This window comes from Phalangium opilio, unplaced genomic scaffold (genome assembly GCF_054372755.1).
Source record: "Phalangium opilio isolate 3A_F unplaced genomic scaffold, DU_Popi_V2 ptg000209l_1, whole genome shotgun sequence".
NCBI lineage: Eukaryota > Metazoa > Arthropoda > Arachnida > Opiliones > Phalangiidae > Phalangium > Phalangium opilio.
The window spans coordinates 14,203,964-14,221,979 of record NW_028324217.1 but is presented as its reverse complement, the minus strand read 5'-3'; the positions used below and the strand labels follow the sequence as shown (position 1 = coordinate 14,221,979).

The following is an 18,016-nucleotide window of genomic DNA, read 5'->3' as shown; positions in this document are numbered from 1 at the left end:
CCAAAGGTTTTCGCATTTGCGGTTTTTCCTTACTATTATAATGGATACGAATCGTATATATACCCCAAAATTTGAAGAATGCGGGAAGAGGGGTACCCTTCACTTTAAACGTCAATATTAGCAAAGTTTGAGAAGATAATAGGTAAAACTTTATTTTAAACGATTTAACTATTATTAATGTTAATTATTGAAGATTAAAATAATTAAAAATAATTATATTTATTTAAATATTAAAGATAAACCTCTCGTGCAAAGAGAGAGATTATCATTGCCTCCTATATCTACAAAGGCCCGTGCATGTGATTTATTTCCTTCATTGCCTCCTATATCTATCAAGGCCCGTGCATTGTAATATATTTCCTTCATTGCCTCCTATATCTATCAAGGCACGTGCATTGTGATATATTTCATTCATTGCCTCCTATATCTATCAAGGCCCGTGCATTGCGATATATTTTTCAAAACAAAAACAAAAATGGGAAGCTCCTCTCAGAAACATAATATTTTCTTTTCTCTGTATATGAAATAAAAATATGGATAATATTGCGCTCCTTTAATGGTATGAATCCTTGCCTGTCTATTAATATTTTACGTAGGAGTAATACGTTTTTAGCGAAGTCTAGAGAGGATAAACATAAGCGAGATTGTTTCGGAAAAAAAAAATACTGCTTCCACTAATGGGTGCTTACAAAATTACGAGAGAACAGACCTTTTTTATCCTCTTGTTTTATTCTTAATAAGAATATAAAACATTTATTTTGTATCAAAAAATATTTTTTGGTGCTAAGATTGCTTTAAAAAAATCCAAACGGTTAGGCATTGGTAAAAAAGACAAATGATACTTTTCAAATCTAATGAGATAACGCTGAATGAGATAAAGTTGAAAATTGCCCTTTTTTATCCACGGGAGCCATTTTTAATGAGAATTTCGATGCTAGTAGGTTGTCAATTAAACTACCGGTATATTATTGTTGTTGGAAATTGGATATTAAATCAAATTAAGTGGTTGTGAAGAGCCAGCAGGTTTTTGCCACTTCGTTTTGTGAGTATTTGATTTTTGTATGTAAAATGGAGGAAGATAATGTTCAGAGTAAGGATGAAATGCGGAAGCGCAAAGCGCGGGAAAGGATGAGGGCAAAAAGGTCGACGTTTTCATTGGATACTTAAGGTTATATAATCTTCTCGACACGGAGAGGTAATATTTTGGTTTTCCCAACTTGTTAAAATTCAAATAAGTGTGTACGACTTCCTCCCGTTTAATCAAAATGAAAAACATATGTATGATCAGCATTCGTTCGATAAATGAAAAATTCGATCGATTCAAACTGCGTTCGATCACCCAAATTTCGATGAAAATCGATCAAATCGACCAAATCGGTGTTGAAAATGAAAAATGCTACAAACTGTATATCAAATATTTCAGGTTGCCATTGAATTCCCAATCTTTCTTTTTTATTCTTGTTTAAAATTATGTATTCAACTAAATTACATAATTGACTAATTAATTCAAGCCTTAAAAAATTGTTTTAACAAGTATTTCTAAATTTTGCAAATTATACTAAAATGTTTAAATAAAGATCAGAAAATATTTTAATTTCCAAAAACATACGTTGAGATTTGAGAATATAAAATACTTGGTGTTATATTACTCGTGTTTCTGATAAGTATGTCATAAAATAAATGGTGTGGTTTTGGATCAGACTGAGTGAAAAGTGTCAAGAACATGGGGTCTGAAACATTTAGTTTCGGAGGTACGGGTCCCCAAACATTGGCCCCTAATTAAAACAAGGGAATTGGCACAAATGTCTAGTAAGACATATCAGCCTGCCCATCTTGTTTAGACAATTTCAATAGCTTCCAATCGCCTTTATCCAGCAGAAGAGTACGTTTAAAGGTACTTCAAAGTGTAATAGCACAAGAGTGGACATTTTGAACAAACCTTTAAATATCGATGTTATTTTATGGCAAACTTATCAGATACATCCTGTATCTCAACAAAAACATATCTGTAAAAATATGCCAAGTTGTTTGGCCGTAAAAAGAACTGATATCTAAAATACGGCCAAGTTATTATCTCCAGGTGAACCAACATTTTATTCGACTTAAAACTTCTCAAGAATGTTTTTCTGACTTGGCCATTAGCATTTTAAGGATTCGTTTAATTCCAGAAATGGATCGTGTTATGTATAAAGATTTGAATATACCGCCAATCGTAAGTTGTATAGATGGCGCTTAGAAATTGTAACCATGTGACCTTAGGCATTGTTGATTTCTGGGGGAACGAGAAGCCGGGTTAAAAGATTAAAGCGGGGAGTCGTGATAACAAGTTAAATGTTTTAACCATGATTTTATAAGTACAGTTACGGACTTAATTTATTAATGAATAAATGACAAGTATTAAATGAGAATAACGGAGTTTTAATTCAAGTACGCGACACGAACATACTACGAGTAAACATAACAAAATGGCGACGGAATCGAGATAAGTTTTCCACGATTACTACGGCTTTCGACGGAACTCAACATACGCAACTTGAAAAAAAAACAACCACGGACTCAAGGAACTCCATTCGATCGAAGATACACGTCATTCACGGCTCATCTCCAAGACCTAAAACACCTCATCTTCAAAACAAAAGGAAGGCAAGTTAGAATAATTACGATTAACTAAACAAGCCAAGGCTTACACGCGACCTATTGAAGAAAAAGGAGGAAACTAATTGTTAGAATAATTACGATTAACTAAACAAGCCAAGGCTCACACGTGACCTATTGAGGAAAAAGAGGGCAACTATATTGGATTAACTTAATTAAGAAGAAACATATCAACAAGTATAATGCCTTCAGTAGGACAATTTGAGAAATTTGACCCACAAGTGGAGTCATGGGTTACCTATTCGGAGCGACTAGTACAATTCTTTTTGGCTCACGATATAACGGATGCAACAAAGAAACGTGCATATTTACTAGCATCGTTAGGTGCCAATATCTATCAAAAATTAAGGTATCTTTTATACCCAATTAAACCGGGGGAATCAACTTATGCAGAGTTAATAGAAACCCTAACTAAACATTTTAATCCTAAACCCAAGGAAATACCGCAACGATTTAAATTTTATACGAGAGTGCGACGTCAAGACGAAACAGTTGGCACGTATGTTGCTGAACCACGGAAATTATCCGAGCATTGTAAATTTGGAGCGAATTTGGAAGAAATGATACGGGATAGAATGGTATGCGGTGGCCTTCAGAATCAAGCCATACAAGCACGACTGTTGGATGAAGCTAGCAAGGTGGACGCATTCACACTAGCAGATGCAGTGAAACTGGCGGAAAACATGGAAATGGCGGCAAAAGATACCACTATGATAGCAAACCATAAAGATATGTCCTCAGTGGTACACTTTATCGGGTCATCAAAAGCGAAGCCAAGGCCCAACTTTAGAAGAATCCCAAAGGTATTCAACAATCCACAGCAACATAGCAATGGATCAACAAACCAAAGTAGCAACGCTACAACGCCGTATAGACCATTCAAGTTTATCAGATGTAACGACACGACACATAAACCACCACAATGCCCATATATCAACGCTACCTGTAATCAGTGTAAGAAAGTTGGTCATCTTGCACGAGCATGCTATAATCAGAAATATCCTAGTCAAACCAAACGTAACAGAACACATATAGCCCCGGAAGAGAATACCATCAGTGATCAAGCCGATCAGACGATAATGCCGGAAGAATATTTGATGTTTAATCATATCACTGACGAGACAATCGACAACAATCGCATACCACCACCAGAGATAATCACCTGTAGAATTCACGGACAACCTCTGGAAATGGAAGCGGACAGCGGTTCTGCACATACGATGATATCAGAAGTCGTATACAATACCTTGCCAAAAATTGAACCTATCATGGCATACAATGGAGGGGACTTGTATGGATTTTCGGCAAACAAGATAACGATTTTAGGACAAACCATGTTCAAGGTTGAATATCGGGGCGCCGAAGCAATCTTACCAGCTATAATCTTCCAAGGACGAGGTCCCACACTGTGTGGACGAACATGGTTATATTCCTCGTTAGAAATTTTGCCAAGAATAACAAGCATAGCGCATGTAGGAGATACTCATCCAAGGCTTAAAAGCATATTAGAAGAAAATAAGGAACTATTTTCGGAAGGCCTAGGCAAACTAAAGGGATACAAAGTTCATATCCACAAAAACCGGGGATCACACCTGTATTCAGTAAAGCTAGACCACTGCCGTACGCATTAAAGGAAAAGGTCGAAGCTGAACTAACGCGAATGGAAAATGATGGAATAATAACACCAATTCCACATTCGGATTTCTCATCACCGATCGTACCTATTCTCAAGCCTGACAATGGAATTAGAATATGCGCGGATTTCAAATTAACCGTAAATAAAGCAATAGACGTGGAAAAATATCCACTACCCAGAGCTCAAGATATCTTTGTGACGATGGCTGGTTTGAAGTATTTTACGACACTTGATATGAGAGAAGCATATTTACAACTGGAACTCGATGAAGAATCTAAAGAACTACTCGTCATCAACACCACCAAAGGACTGTACAAATTCAATAGAATGGCATATGGCAACTCATCAGCATCAGCAATTTTCCGAAGAGCAATGGAAAATCTATTTAGAGGCATGAAAGGCGTTGGCCCATTTCAAGATGATCTGATAACCGGAGGAAAAGACATAGAAGAAGCGTTGGACCGCACTGCTATGGTTCTAAAAACATTGAAGGATGCCGGAATCTAATTAAAGGGAACCAAATGTAAATTCCTACAAACATCTGTAGATTTCCTGGGGTATCGTTTGGAATTCACCCACAAGAAAAGAAAGTAAAGGCAATCCGAGAAGCTCCGACACCTACTAACGTAGGAGAACTAAGATCATTCTTAGGAATCGTAAACTACTACAGCAAGTTTATTCCTAACGCATCCACAGAGTTAGCACCTTTATATAAGCTGCTCACGAAGAATTATGATTGGAATTGGGATAAAGAAGCGAAACGTGCATTTGAATATGCGAAAGAAACCTTAATATCCGAAAACGTTTTGGTACATTACGATGAGAAAGAAGTCATTTATCTGGCGTTTGACGCTTCACCTGTTGGAGTGGGAGCTGTGATATCACACAGAGTGAACGGAAATGAAAGACCAATAGCATACGCGTCAAGATCGTTGAATCAGACAGAAAGGAACTATCCACAGATAGAAAAGGAAGCAATGGCTATCATCTTCGGAGTACGACAATTTCGAGATTTTCTATTGGGTCGAAAATTTATCTTAATAACGGATCATAGACCATTGGTAACAATCTTCTCTGAAAAGAAATCGATACCACATAACGCAGCTATCCGACTACAAGGTTTGGCGTTACTGTTCGCATCGTACCAGTATGAGATTCAATACAAGAAAAGAATACATGGGAACGCAGACGCATTAAGTCGATTGCCTCTGCCCATTGATGAATTTCAACCAACAATACCTCAACAATATGTACTGTTGATAAAATCATTGGGTTCGGGACCAGTAACTGGGAAAACTATACGACAAGAAACAAATGAAGATAAAACACTATCCAAGGTTAAAAACTATCTCCAAAAAGGATGGCCAAAAACCACAGAGGAAGCTATAAAACCATTCTTTGGGAGAAGATACGAACTTACTGTACAAGAAGACATCATATTGCTAAACAACAAGGTCGTAATTCCAACAAAGTGTCAGAAAAGTATTGTGGAAGAACTTCATAATACGCACCAAGGCATAGTACAAATGAAGGCTATGGCTCGCATGAAACTATGGTGGCCAGGGATTGACAAGAGCATTGAAGATGTAGTAAAAGCATGCCCAAATTGCCAGAAAAATGCACCAATGCCAAAGAAAGAATATACACTATGGCCCATAACAACAATTCCATGGGACCGGGTTCACATGGATTTCGCCGGACCAATTGAAGGAAAATATCTCCTAATAATAGTAGATTCGGCAACTAAATGGATGGAAGTAGCAATAACGTCATCAACTTCTACTGGCGATGTTTTAGACGTTCTTCGACCTACGATTGCAAGATTTGGTTTGATGAGAACGTTGGTTTCGGATAATGGTACAGGATTTACAAGCGACAGCTTCCAATATCTGCTCAACCCTGCACAAACATTCGCTCATCCCTGCTCACATATTTGCTCGAACTTACGCGAAAATTAGCTTAATGTTGCTATCTACCTGCTCGGCTACTCACTAATTTACATTCGACTTTAAAAGGATATTGGTTCGACTTCTCCCTGTCATTGGTTCTCTTGCGAAATTAAACCAGTATGCACTCGACATGGAAAACCATAGCTTTGTTTTCAGCATCTGTACATTGATTGCCAACCCCATCCACTCGGTGTAGTTATAGGCCTAGCTCTATAAATTCCAGTGACTTCTATTTGAAAGGGTTTTTGAACTTAACCTTTTAACGTAGAATTATTTGGTTTTAAATTATAAGCAAAATTAATAACAAAATTGAAGTTTTCATGAGTTTTTAATTCTTGAGCCACTTTACTGCACTAGCGTGACAGTTTGTTAACCATATTAATAATATGGACCGAAATCTTTTCAGCGTTAACTTTAAACACTACTTTTTCTAAATATTCTAAAGTTTTTTTTAACTGTGTAGGGTAAGCTATTTGAAATGCATAAAAACCAGCAAAGAGGGATCCAATAGCATTCTCTATGGTTGTCACTTCAAAGCTGACATTTTCTATTAGAACTTCGAATGAAGAAGTTTGTAGATCGTCATTCGCAAACTTCACTATTGGTGTCCCTACTTTTGGTTCCTCAAATAAAAATTTTAACTAATTATGTTTTATGATTAAGTATAATTAGTATGTAATAATACACACTTTACTAGTGAACCAATTTTCCAAATTCTCATTAAAAAGGTTAGGCAAAATAAGTAGACACGTTCTTAGCTCTTTTTTTTTAAAGGAAAAAAAATTAAAAATTATTCAATTGTAGAAAGCCAATATTCATATTTGTGATAAATTATTTCAATCAGAGTGTTACCCTTATAGGCTTCCTCTGATAGCACTTCTTCGCTCTTTTTCAGTTCTTCCAAAAACGTCTGAGATTCTTTGCGACTTTTAATAAGTTTGAGAATGTTTTTAGATATTGGAAGGAAGTGGTGAACTAAAACCTTTTCCATTGAAGGTCTTAAGTTGTGCAGCATATTAAATTCCTTTACCAACTATTAAAAACGTTTAAGGTTGTTAATTTTCTTCACTACCATGGTAGATGTAAGTCAGACTAATATCAAAGAAAATACCTGGTTATTTTTAACCAATAATGGAAATTTTTCCGTTACTTGTTGAACAGAATGATCTTTTTATGTTATTCTTCTTCAGTTCTTGTGGTTTCTCCGAATTTTCATCAACATTTTCTATCTCAAGTTTTCGTTTTCTGCTCTGGTTGAAAATCTTCCTAATTTTTTGTACCTGTTCCAAATGATCCATATGTCGCCTTTCATTCCTAAATTTTGTGTGAAGTGCCCTAATCCATGTACTCTATCACAAAACATACGTTATAATTTTATGTAACATAAAATAGCCAAGGACATAGGGTTGAATAAGAGTTAAGTAGATTCGCCAGCGAACACAAAAGGGAAGGTAACTCTCAGAAAATTAAATCCTGGAGAAAATTTTATTGGGCCATATCATCTTGGATCCTCTCAACTCTCCCCTAGCTGGTATCATCCTTGAAATAAACTTACATATCCACGATCGTTTGACGTACGAAATCGGTCTGTCAAAAACTTATGTTTGCAAATATGGGCAGCACCAACTCTTTGAAAATCATCAGTACTAGGATACCTGAAATTGTTCGAAAAAATACTTAAGATATAGGGAAATAAACTACTTTCTGAAATATTACTTACGCATTATAGCGCATCATATCCTCGAAGAGTACATTTACAATAACTGTTTTATATTTTCTTTGAAATACGTCACAGTTTTTGTCATTTATTAGCTGCATCACAGCTGTTGGGAATGTCGGTACTTTGTAAATAAGGGGAAGATGATTTGACTTTGATTCTGATGACGAACACGACGGAGTGACTATATTTTGACTGTCATCTTGTTCTAGCAAGGTAGGAGAGCTATTCACATCCAAAAATCCCTGACTTCTGCAAATAATAAAGCACGTAATTTAGTTGCATTAATAAACCAATAAAATAGACTGGATTTTTAATTCTCACAATGTCACTTCATTGATTGCGTTATCTTTAGTTCACTGCAAATTTAGTTTTGCCATAGTTGGTGGTAAACCTGTTTTAAGGTCAAAGTCGAGCCAGTCTTTAAAACCATCGTGGAATACTTGTAGACTATTAATTTTCTTATTAAGAACTTTTTCAAGGAGGCTTGAAAACTCCTCAGCAGTGGCTGTGTCCTTGAACTCGAAAAGCTTTTTGCTTTCTTTACACGTTACGTGGAAAGTCAACGTCGACACCTAAGAAATAGTTGGTAATTAATTGCACTTTTGGCTAGGTATTACATTAAAAACAGAAAAAGTGGCCCAGAAAATATTATTGGCTAGTAATTTCTATTTTTCTGGCAACTTTGTGGTTCATGACGATAATGTCTTTCCCATCTAATCTATATATTTGAAGTGGATGGTAGTCGAGGAACCGTTGTCCAGGCACTAAGATATCCCAATCGCTAATTTCCTGAACTACATGAGCATTGTAATGTTTTAGGTACTCTGAGATAAATAAAACCCTACCACACAAGTGCCAATTGCTTCTAATATCGATTATAAAGTATATTTTAAAAAAGGTCGGAAAATCTTCTGGGGACATGGATATAGGAAAAACAAACCCTTATTTATACAAAATAGCCTCGTGATTTATTTCTGCAGCGATTCGCATTACATCCGAATCTGAATTAATTAAATGTCCGAGTGTCATTTTCAGCTGCTGTGGAAGCTGACTAAAGGTAGTTTTACTCGTTTTCAACATATCTCCGTTTTCAAACCCATGGACTGCACTTATTACGAGAGTTGCTAGCTATTATCTTAAAATATTGATGCTTAGCTTCTAATCGCATACACCATAAGTGTATTAGTGGTCCATAACACTTAATTAGTCTAGGATAATGTGTTAAGTAGTGAACTTTTGGTATGAAATGAGAATTCGGAGTTTCATTCAGTAAGTTCATGAAGTCTTGAATTAATTCATAGAGGTAAGGAATCCGCGAGTTATTTATAATTGGAGCTGTTATAATTTCACCAATCTCAGTTAAAATTATTAAAAGTTCCCATACTGAATCACCAATGGGTACAAAAGAGCCAAAGATTAAAGGCAAGAAGTAAAACAAGCTCTTTTTTTGAGCAGCGGTACCTGTCAAAATCTTAGCTCCTGAAAGTTTATCCTTTGATATTGGTACGCTTTTATTTTTTCTGTGTAATGACCCATAAGGAAAACTATCGATTCTCTTGTTGATTTCATCAAGAGCAATAAAATTTGAATTTATCATATGGTTTAACACTAGTTTCAGAGTCATTGGCACGACACCTTCGTAAAAGTCATGCAATATATCAGGTGGCAGACTAGTACTTACTTGAAAATGTTCGAGTATAGAAAAAGGCGAAGAACCTTTAACACCATATATGGAAGCATTCTCTGGATTTTTAATCACAGCTTCGAGGTGATACCTATGATTCTCTTCAGTTCTAATTATCATGTTTTTCTCATCAAAAATATCAGAAATGTTCTCCTTTTTAATCATGCATTGACGACATATCCGACCTGAAGAAAAGCATTGTGTGAAACCACCGACACTATGGCTGGAGAGATTATCGCCCGATATAGTCGCAAGAGCGCCTTTAATATTTTGATTTTGAATTTCAAATCCCTCGGTCTGAAGCTTTTCGAGGTCATCCATTAGCGGTTTTAAAATTTTAGCTAGCCCATATTTTTTTTAAACTGGGAACCTAACAACTAAGGCTAAGTTAATGCTACTGAGTTTGCTGCGAAGATATGGGTCAAAGTTTCCAATCATGAAGTAAACAAGAGTCACTTTGTGCAGCCCTCGTTTGGATCCTAATGGGTTATTTAATTCTACTTCATCCAAGTAAAAATGGAGTCTCAAAAACTTCGGATCATTTGAAAATATAGGGTGGTTTTTGCAGATTTCACCATCATCGAAATCAAGCAGTAGGTTTGAACCAAAATTTCTTTTTTCCCTATTAAATTCATTCCAAACATCTTCGTGAGAGAACAGATTTTGCAAAACTCTAATAATGGGAACATAACTTAGGGTGCGTTTGAAAACTTTGCCATTTATTCTTTCCGTCCCTAAAATATAGTCAACTGGTTCAATAAAATTTAAATTATCTTTGCAGTATTTCTCTAATTTATAATTGCTCTTAATTACTCCAAGAACAGAATCACTAACTACACGAGCTTCGTTCTCAAACCCGTTATCGTTATTATCTACCCCGTGTCCTTCCTTATTTTCGTTTAATGCTATAAAGGTCTCCAAGCAAGTCTCTATCAAACCAGCCAAGCTACTGGTTATGCTGTTTGTAACACAAACTGGCAATTTGTGCTTTGCCCTAATGTTGGGGTTCGACTAGGCTTTGAATGAATTAACTACTGGGTCGTCGGTACGAACTGTTATCTTTATTGTTTAACACCGTGATACATGTTACTGTGGCTGCCAGGATAATGACACATTTTGAATACAGAGGATAGATTATATATGTTACTTAGTCTATAAAAAATAGGTATGAGTTTAGATAAAAACCAACTAAAAAACTAATTTACATTTTTATACTCTACATCACTTCACACTTTTTTTTTATGCGTCGTAAAGTTGTCGTGGTTGTCTCGCGCGTTGCGATCTTCGTGGGCCTTCGTTTGCTACCTGTGTCTCCTGTGGTACGATGATTGTTGAGCCGCTCGTGGTCTTGCGTTGTCGTAGGGCGAAAGAAGGTTGCATCGTAAGATTGTCGAAGCTTGGGTGGTTGGATTCGTGTGGTCTAGCATCGCTTGAAGATGGCATTCGGTCGTTACGTGTAGCTGGTTCCTATGTCGACGGATGATGCCCGTGCTGGTTTTGACTGAATACATGACGTGGCCAAGTCTTTCCGTGATTGTGCCATGTAGCCACTGCGGCCCTTTGCCAAAGTTGCGGGCGTATACGTGTTGTCCGGGCATCATGGTTACTATGGTCTCATTATGATTGCTGTTTGTAATGCTTTCTTTGGCGACTTTTGGATTGAACACGTCCAACTCCGTCATGATCGGTCTTTTGAACATCTTTTCCGCTGGTGACAGGTGACCATCTATCGGTGTACGTCTGTAGTTCAGCAAAAATCGCGATACCCGTACTTCTAACGAGTCCTTGGGATGGTGTCGCAGACTACTGCTGAGCAGATTCAGTTCGGAACATGACTCTGCGGAGAGTTTCTTTAACGTGGTCTTCATTGTTCTGACGCATCTTTCGGCATGACCGTTGGATGGTGGATGGTATGGTGCCGTGGTCATATGTGTGATCCCATTGTTCGTTGTGAAGGTCTTAAATTCATCGCTTGTGAACGAAGTGGCGTTATCCGATACCAGCGTCGACATTATTCCGAAGCGTGCGATGTGTCTACGAAGGCACTGTATGACGGTTGCGGAGTACGTGGAGCTTGTTATGTCTACCTCGATCCATTTGGAATGCGCGTCGACATTGATGAGTAGGTAACGGTTTTCAATTGGCCCCGCGAAATCCACGTGTACTCTTTGCCATGGCGCCGTGGCTTCCGGCCACGGTGAGAATTGTTTGCGTGGCATAGGTGCGTTAATCCTGCATGTTTTGCAGCTGTCTGATAGCTTCTGTAGATCCTGGTCGATGGCAGGCCACCATACTTTGGCCCGTGCCAGCTCCTTCATTGTCCGTTCACCTTGGTGTGTGCTGTGCAGTTCGTTCATGACCTTCTTTCGCAGTGCGGCGGGCACGATGACTTTGTTACCGATGAAAAGAATGCCTTTGGCGGTGGATATCTCCGTAGACCGCCGGAAATATCTGCTTATGTCCTCGTTGTTCTTGCCATTCTTGGACCAACCCTTGATTGTGTGTCCCATAACCTTTGCCAGGATCTGGTCGGTTTTAGTGGCTTCAGCCAATTCCTGAATTGTGACGGGCGCGTTCACTGCGTCTCTGGTCAGTAGCACCAGTTCGGTAGGTAGCGGTAGTTCAATGTCCATCGTCTGCAGTGGAAGTCGGCTGAGAGCGTCGGCGTTGCTGTTCAGACTGCCTTTCTTGTACACGATTCGGTAGTCGTACGCCGACAGCATCAGTGCCCATCTTTGCAGGCGAGCAGCAGCCATCTGCGGGATCGGCTTGTTTTCGGAGAAGATTGTGACCAACGGTTTGTGATCGGTGACCAGGACGAACTGCTTTTCTAGCAAATAGTCCCGGAACCGCGTGACGCCAAAGATGATGGATAGCGCCTCCCTCTCTATCTGGGGATAGTTCTTCTCTGCCGACGATAAGGTACGGGATGCGAACGCTATGGGTTGTTCGATGGAGTCGATGTTGTGTGAAATGACGGCGCCAACTCCGACAGGTGATGCGTCACAAGCCAGGATGATCTCTTTGCTGGGGTCAAATAAGGTGAGTAAATTGGTTGATTGTAGCGCTTTCTTGGCCGCTTCGAACGACTCTTGGTGGATCTTCGACCATTTCCATTGTGTTGATTTATTGAGTAGACCGTAGAGATGCGATAGCATAGTGGAGGCATTCGGAATGAATCGGGCATAATAATTTATTAATCCCAAAACGAGCGAAGTTCATCAGCATTCTTGGGTGGCGGTGCATTCTTTATGGCGGCCAACTTTTCTTGCTGCGGATGTAATCCGTTTTCGTCTAAGCGATAACCCAAGAAGTTGATGGATTTCTTTAAGAACTCGCAATTGTCCTGGTTCAGCTTGACGCCTGCGCGCTCTAATGTCTGGAAGATTTTGGCCAGTTTGTCCAACAGGTCGTTTTCGTCTGTCCCGCCTACCACTGTGTCGTCTTGGAATGGATGCGTGCTCGGGTGATCTTGTAACAGTACTTACATATACCTTTGAAATATTGCCGACGCTGATGCTATGCCAAAAGGCAGACGGTTATAGCGATATAGACCTTTGGTTGTGTTGATGAAGACAAAATTTTGTGATATTTCATCGAGTTCCAGCTGATTATATGCATTGCGCATATCTAAACGGGCGAACACTTTGGAACCGGCGAGTTTGGCAAAAATGTCGTCGACGCGTGGCAATGGATAGCGTTCGATGTCGATAATCTTGTTGGTGGTGACTTTGAAATCACCACAGATGCAAACATCTTCGTTCCTCTTCATGATCGGCACGATGGGTGTGGCAAATTCCGCATGTGCGACAGGGCTAATGATACCTTCCGATTCAAGACGTCTGATCTCTTTTTCAATTTTGTCTTTCATGTGGTAAGGGACCGATCGTGCCTTGTGGAATCGAGGTGTTGGGGCGTGGTCGCGAATGTGCAATTTGACTTGCACGTTTTTAATGCATCCCATTCCTGGTGAGAAGAGTTCTTTGTGTTTGATAAGCAGGTCGGTGAGAACTTTTTGCGTGTTGTTGACCAAATTAACGTACTCTCCCGGTTTCGGTAGTATATTGAATGCAGAGTATATCCAGTTCCTGCCCAGCAGATTTGGACGATGACCTCCGTCAACGACTAGGGGTAATCGCAATGTTTTTCCTCGGAACGTGACGTTGACGTTGGTTTGGCCCTTGATGTCGAGAAGATGTCCCGTGTACCCGGCCAGATTATCCGGACCGGGCTCGAGCGGTAGGGCGCCGTGCAGTTGATTATAGGTGTTTGTAGAGACGATGGTGTACCCGGATCCTGTGTCCACTTGAAAGGTGACTGGCACGCTGTTTACGTGACACGTGATTGTCATGGCTGGTGGCGGTTTACCGTGTGCTGGTTCAGACTTTCCATCGGGAACGCTGGTAGATGACGGAAGGAGCATGCTGTTGACGTCATTGACGAGGTCATATACCATGAATGCGTCGTACTCCGGTAAAGATCCTACGATGTCTGGCTGGATCTGATGAGGGTTTGCGAGATCAGGTGTGTCCATTATGTGATGCGTACGGTGGGTAGGTCGAGGTCGATAGGGGTTTCTTCTGGCGTCTGGTAGCCTGGTTAAAAATCTCTTGCGGCATGCCTTTGCGAGGTGGCCCATGGTTTGGCAGTCTCGGCATTCATATGACTTGTACGGGCATTCCCACTCCGGGTGAGTGATTGACGTGCAACGAATGCATGGGTTCTGTTGTTGGCGTGGCGCGGTGTGTCGTGATATTTGCTGTATTCCTGCGGGGCGTCGGACTGGTGCTGTGGGTGGATTCTCCGAGCAATTGGTGTTAATGAGGTTGATAGCCGAGGATGCTTCATCGGCGTTAAAGCTTCTGATTTGGTGAATGTCGCGTTCGACTGTCTCTATGGCGATGGCAGCATTGAGAGCCTTGTCCAAATCTATGTTTTTTATGTCCAGTAAGCGTCGATGCATGTGTTCATCATTTATCCCGCTAACGAAGCGGTCGCGAAGGAGGCGATTGAGAGCAGTACCATAATTGCAGAACTCGGCTAACTTGCGTAGGGAGGCCATGTACTCGGCGACACTTTCGCCGTCACGGCGTATGCGTTGAAAAAACTTGGTGCTTTCAACAATTTCAGGGGGCGTTGGATTGAAGTGTTTGGTCAGGATGGCGATGAGGTCCGTGTACTGTTTCTCGTGAGGCTTCGCCGGCGCCACGATGGAGCGCAATAGCGTATACGTTGTGGTCCCGATGACTGTTAGGAGGACGGCGCGTTTCTGTTCTTGGATGTCCTGGTTGAATAAGGCGTCGGCTCCGGCGGTGGCTGACGCAGGAGTTGTTGGACGTTCCTTCACGCCATTGGTGAGAAAAAATTGGTCAAGGCGCTCAGCGTATATGGTCCAGTGGTCCGAATGTTCATTGAACGGTGGGAATTGGCCGAAGGATGTGTTGATGGCGGCCATGATTTCTGGTTATGCAGAATGTCAAGATTTTCGCGACGAATCGTGGTTTAGATCGTCGTTCAGGTGCGCGAGTGTCGAAACGTAAGTCCGTCGCCAATGTTGGGGTTCGACTAGGCTTTGAATGAATTAACTACTGGGTCGTCGGTACGAACTGTTATCTTTATTGTTTAACACCGTGTAACATGTTACTGTGGCTGCCACGATAATGACACGTTTTTAATACAGAGGATAGATTATATATGTTACTTAGTCTATAAAAAATAGGTGTGAGTTTAGATAAAAACCAACTAAAAAACTAAATTACACTTTATACTCTACACCTAAGTTCAAGGATGAACAACGCTGCATTTCTGTCTAACTGAACTCTGTCAAACCCAGTATTGGATTCTATAAAATTGTTTTGGTTATCACTGGATCGATAACTGGCATGCTAGTTTGTTGTAAATTATGAAACTCGGTACCCATCTCGCCTAAATGCTCTAGAAAAACCCCTCGCGAGAAATGCTTCGTGTATAAATGGTTTCGCAAAGAAACATACTTCTTAAATGTGCTTGAACACGAGTTATAACAACATTTAAAAATAATGTTTGGTTCATTTTTTCCAATGTAGCAGACGACAGACGAAGTCTTCCCTTTATTCCCGTCCTCGAATACGAGCAGTTTTGGAATTAGGACAATTCCACAAATCAAAAACCACTTTATTAATTGCTTGGACCAGTTTTTCAATTCAAAACCCGAAGCTCACTGGTCCCAGCTGGGATTAGATTAATAATTCCAATTTTAATATGTGGGAAAAGGGGCACTGGTCCTCGGGACTAGTTTAATTATACCACACACGAGGGATCACTGGTCCCGAGGCCTAGTTTAGAAAAAACCCATATTTCCAGGAATGATACTGAGTTAAGCCTAACTTCCGGCGACAGGGAATAAGGTGGATTATGTCACGAGCTTTAGAACCCCCCCCCCCACCGGTAAAAAAGCTCTCTTTACAATGAAAGGTTTTTTACATCTAAGCAGTGCCACCCATTCCCCTCGCCAAAATAGCTAGACTATTTTAGTTAATTTTTATAGCCTTTAGCCTTGTAAACGATGGTAAAACGATCGGGAGAAAATGGAATGGCTGTAGTTAAATGCTTAAATTTAGAACCCCAAATCTACATAAAATACCCCTTAACCATGTCGATTAACTTACTACGATATAGAAAATATTATAATTCCATATTTTTGTGAGCCATTTTTTTATAATTAAAATTTAACACTTACTTTAAGTTCTTATTGCGCAGAAGAGAAGACCAATGCTTTGCACGAGGCTTTGTAAGACTTTTTTACGCCAGGGCTTTGTTTAAAAAAGGCAGGGAATTGTTATTTTACTACATAAAACCATATTAAATTATTGAGACTTACCTTATAGTTAATTTCCGAGTGGTTTCTAATATATCTATTTAAATAGATAGCCAAACCGTACTGATAACGCATGAACAGACTCAACAGAGAGCACCTAGTTACCCCGCTCACACCAATTTAAGAAGTAATAAAAAATGGCGCAAATTCAACACGAGGCTACCTCGTGTCGTTCAGGGTCTTACGAGCAAAGTGCAGTACATTGCCCTTAAACCAAGGACCGCTGCCACAGGTTAGGACAATAGGGGGCGTTTACGAAAACTTTCACACAACTGAAGCTCAAAGTACCAAAATGGCTGGTAAGATTCCCTAGGAGCATGTATAAGCCTAACTTTGTGCCCCAACCTGTAATAATGCACCTTGGTTCAAAATTTTCCTCGGCCGAGTAAGGCTGTGAAAAGAGAGAGTCCTAAACAGGTGTTGGAGGAGGGGAAGGTCGAAAAACTACCCTTTGGGGCTTACGGGTGTAAGTGGAGGGTAAAGGGGAAAATAGAAGTGGGGATGACATTCCGCTTCTGTGTTCAAGTTTGAATGGCTCCCAGGAAAATATAATTTAGATTGCACGCTTCTTGGTTTTTAGCGACGCATATTTCAAGTGTGTTCAATTTTGAACACATTCGATCAAAGTTGAACAGGCATTGCACACTTTTTTTAAGAGTGTAACCAAAGGAAACAAAACCTAACCTAACCTAACCTAATACTATTTAGTTGAAATAATGAACTTTAACCTAACCAAATTATCCATACCTGACCTAGTTCTTTTGAGGCTGGGCCAGCTTACACCATAATAAACAACTATCGTTTTCGCATATCTGCGAGGGGCTGCTATCTCTCTCTAGAAGATGTACACCTGATTTCAGATTCATGAATTCCTTCATTTTCAACCCTGTGAATTCATGATTCTCTACTGAATACAGAATTCTTAGAAAGAATTCAAAGAATTCAAGAAATTTTTCAATGTTTTAGATGACATCACGCAAGTAAAAATGAATTCACATCCGAATTTATAGATTTTTTTAGTGAATTCACGGAATTCGAGTATGAATTCGTAAATGTTTAAGTGAATTCAGGGAATTTTCTGAATTCATCAATGCTTCAGATGGATTCACTAAATTAAAAAGAGATCTCACTGAATTTATCAGCGATTTCTTAAATTTTGAAGCGAATTCACGAAATTCATCAGTGAATTTGTTGATTTTGAAGTGAGTTCACGGAATTCAACGAATTTCTCTGTGACATTCCAGTACTCAAATGTTTTAAGAGAATTTTCGGTAAATAATTTAGCGATGGACTTGTCAAGTTACGAGTCCCTGTATACCAATTACGGGTAAAAGCTTTAGAAATGAAATGTGTGTACACGGCTGTACCTTTGACTGTACTAAAAGGATTACATGTAAAAGTGAAATCCCTGCCCTTTGCAGTGGCATGAGTTAATAATATGTTAGCTCCCTAAATTATGTTAGGGAGCTAACATATTATTAACTCATGGCAGTGGTTAATTAAATGATGACTTTAC

General features: G+C 39.5%; 2 protein-coding genes across 8 annotated transcripts; both read right to left on the bottom strand.

Moving 5' to 3' along the window:
- Window positions 1–340: 340 nt before the first annotated feature.
- Window positions 341–17,237, bottom strand: LOC149620767 (uncharacterized). Of its 7 annotated transcripts, XR_016375528.1 has the most exons (9): window positions 16,504–17,237; window positions 16,363–16,435; window positions 8,282–8,532; window positions 7,961–8,209; window positions 7,796–7,895; window positions 7,352–7,589; window positions 7,093–7,273; window positions 6,930–7,000; window positions 341–2,625 (listed from the first exon to the last, which is right to left on the bottom strand). XR_016375528.1 is itself a non-coding variant. In XM_089855710.1 (7 exons), the coding sequence occupies exons 4-6, from the start codon at window positions 8,056–8,058 to the stop codon at window positions 7,362–7,364; spliced, it is 426 nt and encodes a 141-aa protein (XP_089711836.1). In that variant the 5' UTR covers window positions 8,059–8,209; window positions 8,282–8,532; window positions 16,363–16,435; window positions 16,504–17,237; the 3' UTR covers window positions 6,550–7,273; window positions 7,352–7,361. The 7 variants fall into 7 exon arrangements, 3 of the variants coding, with proteins under 3 accessions (XP_089711836.1, XP_089711834.1, XP_089711835.1); XR_016375527.1 differs by having other exon boundaries at window positions 6,930–7,273; XR_016375529.1 differs by lacking the exon at window positions 6,930–7,000.
- Window positions 12,841–15,099, bottom strand: LOC149620768 (uncharacterized). Its single transcript, XM_089854599.1, has 2 exons — window positions 13,200–15,099; window positions 12,841–13,115 (listed from the first exon to the last, which is right to left on the bottom strand). The coding sequence occupies exons 1-2, from the start codon at window positions 15,097–15,099 to the stop codon at window positions 12,841–12,843; spliced, it is 2,175 nt and encodes a 724-aa protein (XP_089710725.1).
- Window positions 17,238–18,016: the final 779 nt, after the last annotated feature.

Coding starts and splice junctions, on each gene's coding strand:
- LOC149620767 (XM_089855708.1), bottom strand. CDS start 7,255: ATGCTGCACAACTTAAGACCTTCAATGGAAAAGGTTTTAGTTCACCAC. Junction 7,001..7,092: donor ATCAGAGGAAGCCTATAAGG/GTAACACTCTGA, acceptor TTAAAAAAAAAG/AGCTAAGAACGTGTCTACTT. Junction 6,882..6,929: donor AAAATTGGTTCACTAGTAAA/GTGTGTATTATT, acceptor AAACATAATTAG/TTAAAATTTTTATTTGAGGA.
- LOC149620768 (XM_089854599.1), bottom strand. CDS start 15,099: ATGGCCGCCATCAACACATCCTTCGGCCAATTCCCACCGTTCAATGAA. Junction 13,116..13,199: donor CTTCATCAACACAACCAAAG/GTCTATATCGCT, acceptor TACTGTTACAAG/ATCACCCGAGCACGCATCCA.